We start from the raw sequence: 16,095 nt of genomic DNA, 5'->3' as shown, positions 1-16,095 counted from the left end.
GTAAACGGAGGGCTTTTGGGCCTATTTGTTCTAGCCTTTATAAAAACGGAACCAGATTTCAGCTAGCATATCCCGCTATCTTACGGATACAGTTGTCGGATGGTGGCGCTAAACAGTTTACAGATCCAGTGGAGGCGGAAGAATTTATGCGAAACCAAGTGGATCGTGGACCGGGAGCTGTTGATATTGTGGAGGACCGTCAAGTCACTTCCATGCGGCAGGGAGCTAATGGTTGGCACCGGGTGCATCAGGTTTCCTCGTCTCTTCCACAGAGGATGAATAAGATGCCAAAATCTTCAGGAGCAAAGTTCGCACGGCAGACGGGTGGACTGTGATAATAATGTCAGGTTATGTCCCAAATATTAGATCTTATCTTCATGGCTTTGGGGAAGGAGGGAGGGAGGTTTTTTTTTCCTTTTCCGCCATGACAGAAGTATTTACAGTGACTTCCACAATGCCGGGGGACACTGGTCAATATCGGCTAATAGGCGGTGGTGGTGAGCGTCTAATGCTAGAAAAAAGGGAGTTCTAGAACTAATTGTCAATGTATGACAATGAATGGAGTGCTGTCGGGCTGGGAGGCAGTGCTTTTTTGGATAATATTCAAACTGTGGCAGTAAGGTGGGGAGGGGTTCTCTGTCGCCAGGTGAGTCTTACGTAACTATTCCGTTTATGAGAATAATCTCGTGGATTGTAAAGGGGTTGAAATCTCCTAATAAGCGTATGAAAATTCTGAGGCACTTGCGCAGATTGAAGGCAGATATTGCCTTGTTGCAGGAGACCCACCTGTCGACGGAGGACTTCAACAGGATGAAGAAGTTGTGGGTTGGGGAGGTATACGGCTCCGCGGCGGTGGACAGAAAAGCGGGTGTCTTAGTCTTGATAGGTGGTCACTTGTCACATACTGTTCACTCTGCAACAGCAGATGATGCAGGAAGGGTGTTACGTTTGCATATTTCTGGCCTGTTTGGGGACATTAGCCTTTACAATATCTATGCACCCAATACGGGCCAGAAAGCCTTCTTTGATTCTTTATGCACCAAAGTGTTGCAGGATACACATGGTGTAAAAGTATTAGGGGGTGATTTTTATGCCGTAATGAATCAGCATGAGGACAGGAGGACTATCAGTGATATTTGTCGTCATAATTCTCTGGGGGACTTTGCCGAGTCGTTGTCCCTCAGGGATATGTGGAGGGTCTCTAATCCTCAAGGTCGGGAGTTTACTCACTTTTCCCATATGCACAAGAGTTGGTCTAGAATTGATTACCTGTTTGTATCAGCAGCTATTGTGCATAGAGTGACTGATATTGTTATAGGGGATATGGTAATATCGGATCATTCACCTCTCCTAATGGATAGGAGGGGAGTATATATGGAGGTTTCCTAATTATTTGGTGAAAGATGCAGAGTTTGTAAAATTATTGAAAGGATGGTGGATGGAATTTGTTGATGACAATGGGCAGCATGTGAATGATCCGATATTATTTTGGGAAACGGTCAAAGCTGTATTGAGGGGTAGGCTGTTGGCATATGTGTCCTCCATTAGGAAAATAGCCAGGAATCAGTATGAGAAGGCGAGTACATGTTTAAGGGAAGCATATAGTAACTTTCTCTTGGCCCAGACCCAGATTGCTAAAGAACGCTGGATTTCGGCTAAGAGAGACTTTGATGAATGGGCAGAGAAAATAGAGATTTCAAAGAGATCTCAATTGGAGGCCAGGTTACACAGATTTGGCAATAAGTCAGGGAAGCTACTAGCTTCTTTAGCTAAAGGTAGACGTCCTCTGAATCATATCCAGGTGGTGAGGAAAGGAGATGGGACCAGGGAGCACAGACCACAACAGATCAATAAGTTGTTTGAGCGTTATATGGAAGCATTTTATCAAAACACTGGGGATAGGGTGGAAGAGGGGAGGGCTTTCTTGGAGCGTATGTCCTTGCCAACTTTGACAGCGGAACAGCTGGATGTGTTGAACGCCCCTTTGACGGCAGTGGAGGTTCAGGCGACTATAAAATCCTTTCCTTCTGGTAAAACCCCAGGCCCGGACGGGTATACGGCAGACTTTTACAAAGCATTAGATGCTCAGGTGGTGCCTTATTTGACGTCCCTGTATTCTTCTATAGTGGAGGGGACTCCGTTGTCAGAGCATATGAACACGGCGCATATAACGTTACTTCATAAAACTGGGAAAGATCCGGAGGATTTGGCGTCTTATAGGCCAATATCTCTGATCAACCATGACATTAAGATCATATCAAAATTGCTTGCAATAGGTTGGCTGCGGTTCTTCCCTCTTTGATCTCCCCTGCACAGGTTGGTTTTATTAAAGGTAGGGCGGCTGTCACCAATTTGAGAAAAGTGTTGTTAGCTCTTTCTTTGGCTGGAAAGGCGGAATACCGGGGGCGGGACCCAGCCATCCTCACTTTAGATACGGAAAAGGCTTTCGATAGCATTAATTGGAGATGGCTGGGTCTAGCTTTGGATTCGGCGGGCATTACAGGATTGTTTCGCACTCTATTAGATGGGTTATATTTAGTTCCAAAGGCAAGGGTTTGTACAGGGGGTTTTGTGTCTGATTCTTTTATGTTGAAAAGGGGAACTAGGCAGGGATGCCCCTTGTCTCCTCTCCTGTTTGACTTGGCTATAGAGCCATTGTCTAGATGGCTGGACTCAGGAGATTTCTTTGAGGGTTTGGAGGTGGGCAAGAAGCAGCTACGTACGGCGTTGTTTGCTGATGATATCTTGCTTTTCTTGCCTGACCCTCAAAGGGATATTGGGAGGATTATGGGTGCACTAGAGGAGTTCGGTCTTCTCTCAGGGTTGAAGATAAATAAATCAAAAAGCGAGATACTATTTTTAAAGGGTGGGGGGCAGAGGGGGATGGGTGATCAATTGGGGGGTATACCTATCGCTCGGTCTTACATAACTTACTTGGGGATTAAAGTGGGGATCACTCCCGAGTCTATATATAGACTTAACTATGACCCATTATTTACTAAAATAATTCAAGAATTGCGTAGGTGGCATGATTTGCCGCTGTCGTTGCTGGGGTGTAATCATCTTATTAAGATTATGTCAGTTTCTAAATTGCTATATCCTATGCAGACTATCCCCATTCTGCTAAAACATAAAGATGTCTCCAAACTTGTCAAAGCTTTCAAAAAATTTTTGTGGCATGGCAAGAGACCTAGGATATTAATGCGCTCCCTGATGAAGGGAATCGAGCAGGGAGGGATAGCATTTCCTGATATAAGAAATTACAATCTGGCGTGCATGGCAAGGCATATTTGCGACTGGATTAATGACTCTAGCTTTTATTCAGCTTTACTGTTGGAAAAGGAATTCTGTGCTCCCTTGTCTCCGGTGGCGTTGCTGCATTCACGGTTGCAGGTGATTCCTATTTGGATCAAACAGTCTTTATTGGTTAAGGACACAATAGCTGCATGGAGGATTCTTAGGAAAAAGTACTGGTTGTCGTACAGAATCTCCAAGCATCTCCCATTGTGGAACAATCCTGAATTCCCACAGGGTAATAGGAACAAGCTGTTTGAGGAATGGAAGAGAAAAGGGATTTTGTGTGTGAAACATTTATTACACGATTCGGATCCTAGGTGGCTGACTGGGGAGGAAGTGATTGCAAAGTTTTCTTTGTCGTCATTTCAGACTATTCAGTGGTCTCAAGTGAAGGAGGCAGTGGTGAATCAGCTAGTATTGGTGCAGAAGGAAATACGAAAAAACACTCTGGATAAGATCTTGGACCTGGGGGGTGGGAGAGTCTCGATTTCTGCAATATATGCGGATATGCGGAAGGAAGAAGGGATTAGGGATGGGAGTAAATGTTTTGGAAAATGGGCGGAGCAACTGGGTGATGATGACATTGAACCAAAGATAGTGAAAGGGTGGGAGGTAGTGAGGAGGCATATAATTAATGAGTCTTGGAGGGACACTCAGGTTCGATTTATGCACAGAGCTATTTATGGTTTTAATATTCCCCCTCATCCAGCTAAACCAGACAGGATTACAAGTTGCCCGAAATGTGGAATAGGGTTCCCCGATTTATTCCATGGGATCTGGACCTGCCCAAATAGTAAAAGGTTATGGGAGGAAGTGGGAAATTTGGTTCGGGGGATTTGGGGAAGGGAGCTCCTGTTATCAGCTACACTGTATCTATTTCACTACGGGGAGGGAGAGGTAGGGCAAGGTGGGATACCCCGCTTGTTCCATACGATATGTATGGTAGTGAAGCGTAGCCTCCTGCGACAATGGCTTCAAAATGATACCCCAAGGTTACAGGTTATAATTGAGCAATTAAAGCATGTTTTTCATATAGAAAGGTTAAATTCTCTTGCAGAGAAGGAACGACAGGCAAAAGGGTTGTTTCAAAAATGGAAACCGAGTATTGTATGTCAAATACAGCTGATTATGAAGCCGTTTACACTCACGGAATGGTACCTGATGGGTCAATTGAAAGGGACACTTGGTCGTCTGCTGCTTAATCTAGCCAACTCCTCTTGATTCAATGCAAGTGTATTGATTGTGTATGCTATTATACATTGATTGTGAATTGTGACTGCTTTGAACTACTGAAAACATATTGCCCTATGTTTGTGGTTGTACTGTCTGTGGCACTTGCAGTGCCTTACTTTGTTTTGTTTATTATGTTTTAAAAATAATAAAGATTTATTAAAAAAAAAAAAAAAATGGCTCCTATAAAACTTGTTCAGCAAAACTTCGAAATTGAAAAAAAATAAACGTATGTCCACTCAAACACAGAGGAGGAAAATGGAACTTAATTAGGTATGTCACTAAGTGGTTAAAATGCACTTAAGTCATCTGAGTTGTGTGTGAACTATACCGTATTTCAGACATAAATTCAAAACCTACAATTAAAAAGTGACATTTATGAGAGTTTTTTTTACAATGATTGTTAGGGTACTTTCACACTAGCGTTTTTGTTTTCCAGTATTGAGTTCCGTCACAGGAGCTCAATACCGGAAAAAACTGATCAATTTTATCCTAATGCATTCTGAATGGGGAGCAATCCGTTCAGGATGCATCAGTTCAGTCCCTTTTACGTTTTTTGGACTGAGAAAATACCGCAGCATGCTGCAGTTTTCTCTCCGGCCAAAAATACTGATCACTTGCCGGAATGCCGGATCCGGCATTAATTTACATTGAAGTGTATTAGTGCCGGATCCGGCATTAAGTGTTCCGGCAAAACGGACCCGGCTTTCCGGTCTGCGCATGCGCAGACCTTTAAAAATGCAAAAAAATAATAATACCGGGTCCATTTTTCCGGATGACACCAGAGAGACGGATGCGGTATTGCAATGCATTTGTCAGGCGGATCCGCATCTGGATTGCCGGATTCGGCAGGCAGTTACGGCGACGGAACTGCCTGCCAGAATCCTCTGCGGCAAGTGTGAAAGTACCCTTAGGTGGTTAAAGAGTAACTAAACTTTTGTAAAACCTTCCTATAAATTGTTCTAAATGATATGATTTACGTGAAAAGCTGAATAACTTTTTACATTAATTGTATTACTTAAAGAGTGACCAAATTTTTTTAAATCTTCCTTTAAAATAGCCTAAAAAAGATTTTTGTAACATACTTTATTAAACAACAATACAGTTCTCCTACTCATATAGACACCCAAAGTCCTGGGTGCTATTGCGTTTTAAAATCATTATTCTAGTACATCGCTGACATGATACAGATTTCACTGGGGGATGGATACACACCGGAGCACTGCTTCTGCCTGTGCGCCCCTCAAGCTTGGCTAAATTCTGGCACAGCACATCGGTACCCTGTACAGATATGCTCTCTATAGCACATCAGTACAGGAGTAGCAATGTGCAATAGAAAGCCTTGAGCTGAGCGGAGCAGGCTCAGGCAGGAGCCGCTCCACTCAGCTAAATGCTAGCATAGCACATCTATCTGTACAGGGTACCAATGTGCTGTGCCAGAATTTAGCCTAGTTTGAGGGGCACACAGGCAGGAGCAACAGTGAAATTTGTACACCAGTACAGCACTGCTATGTCAGCGCTGTTCTAGAATAATGATTTTAAGACATGATAGCACCCACGATTTTGGATGCCTGTTTGAGTAGTGACAGTATTAGTGATTAATAAAGTATATTACAAAAAACATTTTTAGGCGATTTAGAACTTTTTAAAGGAAGGTTTTAGAAAAGCTCAGTTAGCACTTATTAAAACTGTAAAGAAAGTAGGGCGATATTACACTTACTAATATATCTTCTTAAGCAGATCCCGCCACCTCCTGTTCTGCTCCCACCACGCCCCCTCCTGTCCTGCTCTCACCACGCCCCCTCCTGTCCTGCTCTCACCACGCCCCCTCCTGTCCTGCTCTCACCACGCCCCCTCCTGTCCTGCTCTCACCACGCCCCCTCCTGTCCTGCTCTCACCACGCCCCCTCCTGTCCTGCTCTCACCACGCCCCCTCCTGTCCTGCTCTCACCACGCCCCCTCCTGTCCTGCTCTCACCACGCCCCCTCCTGTCCTGCTCTCACAGCTGCCTGTCTCGTCCATCCCTGCACATGCCATGGAGGAGCTACCTCGTCCATGCCTGAAGGAATGCTGTTGTCTGGGTCCTAAAGCACCCTGCTTGTTTTAGAGGTGCTTTCATTCTGTGACTGGCACTCCTGGCTGTGCAGGGCTGGCAGGGGCTTAGCAGGGACACTTGTTAAAAGCTGAAATAAAGAAAGTTTTGAAGGAGGAAGGGAGACTGAGGGGAAGCTGTGATGGCTGATCTGACTGCAGGCTCTGCCCCCTCTGTTTCCTCTGTACTGAGAGGATCCTGCCAACATGTGAGGATGTAGCAGAGCCAGGGTAGTGCTGTGGACCACAAACTGTGAGCAATCCCAGTGTCTGTCCTGTTTATGGCCCCTCTGCTCTGTGTTCTTATCATAGACATGATATTACAGCCAGACCAACAGTTCAGGAGCTTTAACCCATTGTGAGCTGTCAGTATGGCTGAGGTCAGTGATATCAGCAGCAGTCACTGGTCTCACCATCTATAAGGCTCCATTCACTTGTCCGCAATTTCGTTCCGCGGACCCATTCATTCCTATGCAATTGCGGACAAGAACAGGCATATTCTATTAGTGCCGGCAATGTGCGGTCCGCAAAATGCAGAACGCACATTGCCGCTTTCCGTGTTTTGCGGCTCAGTGGATCCGCAAAACACGTTGCGGAAGTGTGAATGGAGCCTAAATGTGTGCACTTTCCTTCCTGCACTCTGTATATGGTGATATGTGACCCTCACCACTGCATATAGAGATCCGTGACCCCCTGTACACAGTGATCTGTGCTAACAGTAGCCCACGAGTGCCGCTGGAAGTCCAGTCCGGCCCTATTCACTTTAATGGGGACAGGTCGGAGATGCGGCCACAGCACGGCAAACATGCTGAGAGCCGGCCGGACAAAAAACACAGCGTGCTGGGCATCAGTGAATGTGAATGGGGCCGGAGCGGACTTCCGGCGGCACTCTTGGGCTAGCGTTAGCACAGATACGGCAAGCGAACTGTCTGCCGGACCCTGCTAATGCTCGTGTGAAAGTAGCCTTAGTCGTATGATGATAGACAGGATGCTCCTCTCTATGCGAGCAGATCGATTTGTACAAATTTATTCATCAGAGCTCTTGTGCAATAGATCTCCCCCTCTATTCATTCTGTTCATGGCTTAAATCCAATAGTGCAACTAGAAATGACTAGGCCCCAAAGCAAGTTTATTACCAGGGCCTCCTCCCTCCCCCCAGTACATTAGCATCATATTCCTGTGTGCTGCTGGGACTGGGGCATACTACCTATTGCTATGTCTGTACAGCAGTTATTCACTGATGACTGAGTTATTGATATTATCTGAGGGCCTCTTGTCTCTATGGAAACACAGGTGGGCGTGGATGTCACGTGACTGCTCCTCTGAACATGTTTTTTAAAGATTTTTTTTTTTTTTGCTCCTCTGAACATGTGAACATGCTTGCTGCAATGCATGCTGGGATTTTTACTTTCACTTTACAGCTGCTCCTCCCACACAGCTGGTCTGAGGAGCTCCTCCGGGGAAGTGTGTTATGGGGAACAGGTTAGAAAATTGATATATAGCAGTACATGTCACATGATATAACTACTTCATGGTTTTGGCTATTGTCTAGGGCACAATTAGCAGGAGACTGCATAAGGGTTAATACGTTTCTACTACTTCTCAGTTGGAGATCCTGAGACCACATGGAAAGGTGAGCTCTTGACATCTGTTCACATGGTACGGTACTGCGTGGTTGCAATTATTACTGTGATGTTGTACCGGTGGGTTGGTGGGGCCCAGTGGCAGGGTGGCTTTGTCTAAGGTCTAAGGCCTCTCACACAACCGCGTGTCCCCCGTGGCCGTATTGCGGCGCGCATACGGCGGGTCTGCAATACGCGGGACACCGACTGTGTGCATTCCGCATCACGGATGCGGACCCATTCACTTGAATGGGTCCGCAAATCTATGCAGTGCGGAACAGAACGGAACCACGCAACGGAAGCACTACGGAGTGCTTCTGTGGTGTTCCGTTCCGCAAAAAGATAGAACTTTTTGCGGAAAGGACGGATCGCAATCCGCATGTGGCTGGCCCACGGTCGGTGCCTGTGCATTATGGACTGCTATTTGCGGTTCGTGTGCAGGAGGCCTAACAGCAAGGGTGCTGTTGAAGGGCTGGGTCCCGCCGTCTGCTGGTGCGGTACTGAAGCATAGGTTGTCGCCACGTTGGGCAGTGCCAAATTAGAGTAGGTACCCACTCGTGGAGGCAACCTTGGCGCGGTGAGGGGACTATAACAATGTCTTGTGTACAGTAAATATATTAGAGGGCTGTATACTTTTAATTATGCAAAAGAAGCACAATTATGGTATGTAGATCTGCAATCCATGTTTTTCTAATTTTTTAGTAAGAAAAACTAAGCTGCATCACAACGCAATAGAGTGCTTCCATGAGATATACACCAAAAGTACACCACAGGCTGGGTGTAAAATTAGCCTAAATGATTTCATTCTAGAAAAGTATTCATTGGTCAAGGTCTTTGGCAATGTATATTATAACAAAGTATTGAAGTCTAATTTGCTGTTTTTTGTTAGATGGCAGTTCTTATCCAGCTAAATAAATTGTATATGACTGTACTCCACATGATTGATAGTAGTGGTGTTTTAACTGAAGAAACGTTCATAGAAGAAACAACTTACCTTGTAATGTGCCAACAAGTCCTGTACATAGTCCCGAGATAATATCATGAACAAGCCACTCTTTTAATCGGTACTTTGGCAACCAGTTAAGGACTGGAAAAAACAGCTTGAGCTTTAGACAAGCTGTTGCTGCAGTACAGCTGCAAGAAAGCACAAAAATCTCATGTTGTTAGCAGAGAAATAGCCATGCACTAAAAATCAGCTAATCCTAAGCGAGAGTACTGACTGACTTATCACATTAATCAGTTAGGTTGTGGTTGTGTTCACATCTACGCTAGTGATGATCTGGCAGACTGATCCAGCATAGATGCCGGCTGTCGGACGGACAAACACCGCTGCATGCAGCCGTAACTGTCTGGCCGAAACCCGACATTCATGCCAGTAAGCAGCGGATCACTATTATAGTCAATAGGGATCTGGTGGTCATCTGTTGAATACAGCAATGTCAGATCCAGTGAACACAGGCAGACTTTTCTCTGCTGGAACAGCCTGCCAAAAACGTTCACCGGAGATGTGAACACAGCCATAGGACTTATTTACAGGTCCAACTTCAGGCTAGGCAAATGATGTTTTTACAGTGGTGGATCTAGCAATCTTTTTAAAGAAACTTATATCAATTTTTTATGCAATAGATTGGTAAAAAATGTACCGGATGGATGGTAATAGAATGACCAAGTTCTGTCTGTAAAATAAACCAGAGTGGTACTTCCTCCTGTGTTTTTACTGTGGGCTAATAATTTGCAAAAAAAAAAACACAGACGTCTCAATACACACATGGATTTCATTAAGAACACAGACAGTAATTGGACGTGAATCACTGACGTGTGAATAAGCCATTACTGTGGAAACAGCTGTTTAAAGGGAACCTGTCATGTTATACATGCAGTTCTATCTGTGGCAGTATGGTACAGAGCAAGATAGGCTGAGCAGATTCATGCATAGATTTGTGGGACAAGATTGAATAAAACTTTTATTTTACTCATTTATATCTGAGCTATTTATGTTCCGCAAGCAGTAAAGAATACAGATTTTCCTGTATATGTGTGCACAGAGATTGCAGTCAATTACGGAGTAGAACCACCCTCTGGACCCTTAAGCATAGAAAGAGCAGAGATTTAAATGAATTCTATATTATACGCAATCTGCTGTATCAGGCTCAAGAAACTGACACAAAACTGCATGTGTGTTACCAGCCTTAAAGGGGTATTCCCACCTCAGACAATGGCGGCATATCGCTAGGACATGCCCCCATTGTCTGATAGGTGCAGGTCCGACCTCTGGGACCCGCACCTATCTTGTAAACGGAGTCTTAAAAGTCACAGAGGCGACCCTCCATTAATTTCTATGGGGCCGCTGAAATAGCCTAGCAATATGCTCCCATTGTCTGAGATGGGAATACCCCTTTAAGGGCAACTTTACAAGGGCTGAATATCGGGAAAGAGCATTTGTACAAACACTCGTTCCAGATAACTGACCTGTCTAAGGCTGAGTTCACACGGGCGAGATTTCCGCGCGGGTGCAATGCGGTAGGTGAACGTATTGCACCCGCACTGAATCCGGCACCATTCATTTCAATGGATCTGTGTACATGAGCGTTTTTTTTCACGCATCACTTCTGCAATGCTTTAAAATCGCAGCATGTTCTATATTCTGCGTTTGTAACGCAGGACAGGCCCCATAGAAGTGAATGGGGCTGCGTGAAAAACGCACTGCATCCGCAAGCAAGTGCGGGTGCGATGCGTTTTTCACTGATGGTTGCTAAGAGATGTTGTTTGTAAACCTTCAGTTTTTTATCACGCGCGTGAAAAACGCATCAAAACGCATTGCACCCGCGCGGAAAAAACTGAACAACTAAACGCAATCGCAGACAAAACTGACTGAACTTGCTTGCAAAATAGTGCGAGTTTCACTGAACGCACCCTGAACGCATCCTGAGCCAATCCGTCACGCCCGTGTGAACCCAGCCTAAAGGTACCACCGATCACCTGATGGATGAGCAAACACTCATTCATCCAGTAAAAGCATCATTGGTGCAGACACCTATATCATGGTTTCTGATCGTCCTGTGTAAACAGGGATCTGCTGCCCAGAAACAATGAATCTGTATGGGAACAGCTGCATGCAGTGCTCACCTCCTCTGACAAGCAGGCAATTATTGGGAAGGAATGGTTCGTTCCAGACAATTGCTTGTTTAGTCAGCCAGTGTAAGTAGGCTTTTACCCATATTGATTATATTGCTTCAGCATCAGATTTCTAATATATTAATCTGAATGGTCCCTATGAGCATCTTATATTAATATATTTTTATTAGGGCCACACAGAAATGAAAGCTCAGGACACTTAAATGCTGCAGCTACATTCTTTATGTGCAGATTCAACAGTCTCGCATGAAAATAAAAAATAAAACTTGAAATTTGGAAAATTACTGCATTATCAACCTGTACTCATTTTTCAATTTTTCAGGAATACTTTTTTGTACAAGTTCTGTCTTCTCATTTTCCTGCTGGAAAGTTGTCTCAGAGTAAATTTTTCTAGATATATGATACTCATCACACAGAGGCATGTCCATCCTTTCCTCCATTTCCTGTGAATGATATACATAAAAAAATTAAGTACATTAAATGTTAAAGTGAGCTCCAACTTTGGCTATACAGTCTAAAATGGTAAATGAGACGGGCTGGCCCGTGCCCTTCCCTGCCACACCCACAATTGTAGACCTGTCGTGAGCGGGGCGCCGTTACGCCGCCATCTGCGCCTGAAATACAGCTAATTGAGGCGTAGTTCAGCTTTGAAAATGACCCCCTATGGGTCTATGAAGACCACTGACAGAACACGGATGGCATCGGTAGGAGATGGTCTGGAAATGTATTTTTCACTCTATCAGCGCATATGGAATACGGATTAAACAGTGGGGCAGAACACTGACACAAGGACCAACAATAGACCCTTTACAGACATCTTCACATATAAAACTGTTAGGGTCATTTGTAAAACTGGTGTAAAGTAGAACTGGCTTAGTTGCCCATAGCAACCAATCAGATTCCACCTTCCATTTTCCAAGGGAGCAGTCAAAAATGAAAGGTGGAATCTGATCAGTTGCTATGGGCACCGAAGCCAGTTCTAATTTACACCAGTTTGATAAATGACCCCAAGTGTCTTTTCACGGACATGTGAGACAGGCCCTCGCTAGGGGAAGAAGCTTTAAAGAGTAACTAAACTTTTGATTAAGTTTTTGGTAAAATGTCCCTAATGCCATAATACTTTTTGTGATATACTTTATTAATGCATTTTGAATTTTTTATAAAGATATCCCCCCTAAAGCACACATTTCCCTGTGCACTTAAAAATCCACTTACTTTCCCTGTGCACTTAAAATCCCAGTACGGGCTGTACAGTTTATCAATGGGGCCGCAGCGCATGGAGTATGGGCAGGAGCACACATTGATGCTCCTGCCTGTGCCCCCCGAGGATTACTAAATGCTGGCATAGCACTTGGGTCCTGCATGTTAGCTCTTAGCTTAGCGAAGCAGGCAGAGGCAGGAGTCCGCTCCACACAGCTAATCCTGGCATAGTACTTGGTGTAAGAAGGTACCTGGAATCATCGTGGATGGAAGGTATGCGTCACCGAGGTTTCCTGGCCTCGGTGAAGTAAGAGCCGGTATTTTATGTGTCAGCAGCAGCTATTGCTAATTGACACCTTGAGATTTAGCATAGCTGTCATAGCTGATCCGGGACAGCTCTTACTGGGAGTAGTCAAAGTGCTGGGTGGGTGACTACTCCCCATGTTCCAGGCCAGGTTTTGCCAGTCATAAAAGCCAGCAAGCACTGCCAGGTGTGGTGGATTTACTTCCCTCTGCCAGTGGAGCTCAGGAGTCTGTGTGCTGTGAACTGAGGACTGTGCTGGGGTTTGAGGTTTGAGCCGGGCTGGAGGACTCAGGCCCCTCTAAAGGCAAACAGGCCAATGATTGTCCATATTGTCTCCTTTGCTGGCTTCATTCACTTTTCCATCACATTATACACTGCTTATTTCCACGTGTTATGACCACCCTGCAATCCAGCAGCAGTGGCCGTGCTTGCATATTATAGGAAAAGGCGCCACATCTCTGGAGGCGGGGAACGCATGAGTACACATAGGCCGGCACTTTTTGCTATAGTGTGCAAGCAGGGCCACCACTGCTGGATTGCAGGGGGGTCATAATCCCTGGAAATGAGCAGTGTATCAGGTGTTTGGGAAAACACCGGCGCTCACAGTAGTACCACAGCCTTCTCTCAGCTAACCAAGCACAGCGCCGTACATTGTATAGCGGCTGTCCCATGTATCACAGCTCAGCCCCATTACCCTTCAATGGGGCTGAGCTGCGCCTAGGCCATGTGACTTATGAACATGATTTCACGTGGCCAAGGCAAAGCTATGAGAAGGCTGCGGTGCTACTATGAGCGCCAGTGCCTTCTCAAACAGCTGACTGGTGGGGGTCCTGCTTGTCGGACCTCCACTGATCAGATACTGAAGACCTATCCATCAGTTAAAAGATCTCGGAAAACCCCTTTAAGAGGTGTGTGCTCCTTAATAAACTAGGTGCCACTAACTCCATTGGTTTTATTACTAAAGCTGCCCATCCATGTTTGGCTCAGCCAAACATGTATGTGTATTCTATGGAGAGAGCAGTGATAGCCACTGCCAGACACTTCTGATGGCAGTTTATCTCTTGGGAGAACTATATACATTTCGCCTGACCCTTGCTTCCATGACATCATCTGCTGGAGTAGAGTTGTAAGAGATTTATTTTTTTTGCAGAATATCTCAGTTAAAGAGGACCTTTCATGGGTCGAGACATTATAAAATAAGTAGCACGTTATTTAAGGCATAAAGCAGGGATCTAATAGCGCTTACTATTTTTCCTGGGCACCGCTCAGTTCACCCGCTGTGCCCCTGTTCAATCTTCCCGCCTGGTATGCTAATTAATAGCATCTGAACGGGGAGGAGGAGACGGGTTTCTCAATGGGCGTCTCCTTCTCCCCAGCTGTAGCGCTGTCCAATCACAAAGGAGAGTGTCACAGCCAGGAAGAAAAAAAAATGACCTTCTCCGTCACCTTCTGGCTGTGACTCTCCGTTGTGATTGGACCACGCTACAGCCAGGGAGAAGGAGACGCCCATTGAGAAACCCTGGCGTCTCCTCCTCCCTGTTCAGATGCTAATAATTAGCATACCAGGCGGGAGAATTGAACAGGGGCACAGTGGGCGAGCGGAGCGGCGCCCAGGAAAAATAGTAAGCGCTATTAAATCCCTGCTTTATGCCCTACATAACATGCTACTTATTTTATAATGTCTGGACCCATGAAAGGACCCCTTTAAGTGTGTATCTGTATGGAGAATTGGGAAAGATAGCTGATGGCCTACGGACAGGGGCGTAACTACCATATTGGCAGACCATGCGACTGCTATGGGGCCCAGGGCGAGAGGGGGCCCAATTGGGATCATCTCCATTTCTACCGGGGTTTGAAAACTTAGTCAGGAATCTACCCTCTAAAGCAGGGGTACTCAAGTTTTTTTTTTTAAAGGTCCACATACCTGAGTCTGCTGTAGGATGAAGGTCCGAGCTGTAAAACAAAAAAATATATAAGGAGGGACAACACCATTGGCGAATAGCGCTGCATTATTATTTTGTTTTACAATAATCCACACCTCCAAGCCCACCTAATCTCCTTTCTACCGACCAAATACCAAGACTGTCCTTTCAGTGCCCCCTTACAATAATGATGCCCCTTTAATGCCCCTCAGACAGTATGAGATCCCTTTAGTGCTCCACAGAGTATGATACCCCTAAGTGCACCCTCACAGCAGGGTGATCCCCATTGTGCCTCCTTCACAGTAAAAATGCCCCTTAATAGTAGTAATGCCCATTATGCCCCTTAATAGTAAGAATGCCCATTATGCCCCTTAATAGTAATAATGCCCATTATGCCCCTTAATAGTAATAATGCCCATTATGCCCCTTAATAGTAATAATGCCCATTGTACCCCCTTATTAGTAGTAATGCCCATTGTGCCCCTTCACAGTAGTAATGCCCTCTGTGCCCCCTCCATAGTAGAAATCCCCATTGTGCCCCCTTAATAGTAGTAATGTCCTCTGTGCTAGTAATGCTCATTGTGCCCCCTTCACAGAAATAATGCCCTCTGTGCACCCTTCACAATAGTAATGCCCTCTGTGCACTGTGCCCCTCCAGAGTAGAAATGCCCATTGTGGCCCCCCCCTTAAAAGTAGAAATGCCCATTGTGTCCCCTCCTGAGTAGAAATGCCCATTGTGTCCCCTTCACATTAGCAATGCCCATAGTGCCCCCTCCAGAATAGAAATGGCCATTGTTCCCCCTCAAGAGTAGAAATGCCCATTGTGCCCCCTCTGTATTAAAAAACCCCCCACAAAAAACAACAACACAGTAGATACTCACCTTGTCCCGTACCTGAAGCTCACAGTCCTCTCTCCCCTGCAGACACACATCGCTCTGCAGCACTGTGTGGACGGAGCTTATGCAGATTTCTGGCTGCAGGCTCCCCCCATGCAGGCTGGCAGTGTGATCCATACTGAATGATGGAGCAGGAAGAAGTCTTCCTGCTTCACCATTCTGTGCGCTGCCGTCCTGAAGAAGGAGAGGAGAGCAGGGGGCTGAACGGTGAGTGAAAGGACCCAGCTCCCTGCGCTCCAGCAATGAGCGCTTCCATCTGTATTGATGGAAGCGCTCATTGCTTTGGGACTCTGACACCCCCGGGTGCATGCAGGGGTCTGGACCGCTGGCAACTGTGGTCGGGATTCGGACCGTGGTCCACCAGTTGAGTACCCCTGCTCTAAAGGAACAGCTTTTAGC

At 45.6% G+C, this 16,095-nt stretch overlaps 1 protein-coding gene across 3 annotated transcripts in view; it reads right to left on the bottom strand.

Annotated features, from left to right (window-relative positions):
- The window catches only part of LOC120982602 (pendrin-like), a 170,128-nt gene that overhangs the window by 131,663 nt on the left and 22,370 nt on the right, over positions 1-16,095 (bottom strand). For all 3 annotated transcript variants that reach the window (XM_040412886.1, XM_040412876.1, XM_040412868.1), the window contains exons 2-3: positions 11,672-11,817; positions 9,234-9,373 (exon numbers count right to left, since the gene is read on the bottom strand). In XM_040412886.1, the coding sequence (XP_040268820.1) occupies positions 9,234-9,373; positions 11,672-11,814 (283 nt within the window). In that variant the 5' untranslated portion in view covers positions 11,815-11,817. The remainder of the gene's footprint in view (positions 1-9,233; positions 9,374-11,671; positions 11,818-16,095) is intronic.

This window comes from Bufo bufo, chromosome 1, assembly GCF_905171765.1.
Source record: "Bufo bufo chromosome 1, aBufBuf1.1, whole genome shotgun sequence".
NCBI classification, from domain to species: Eukaryota; Metazoa; Chordata; class Amphibia; order Anura; family Bufonidae; genus Bufo; species Bufo bufo.
Note: the sequence above shows the minus strand (reverse complement) of the source record. Positions and strands in the feature narration are given on the sequence as shown.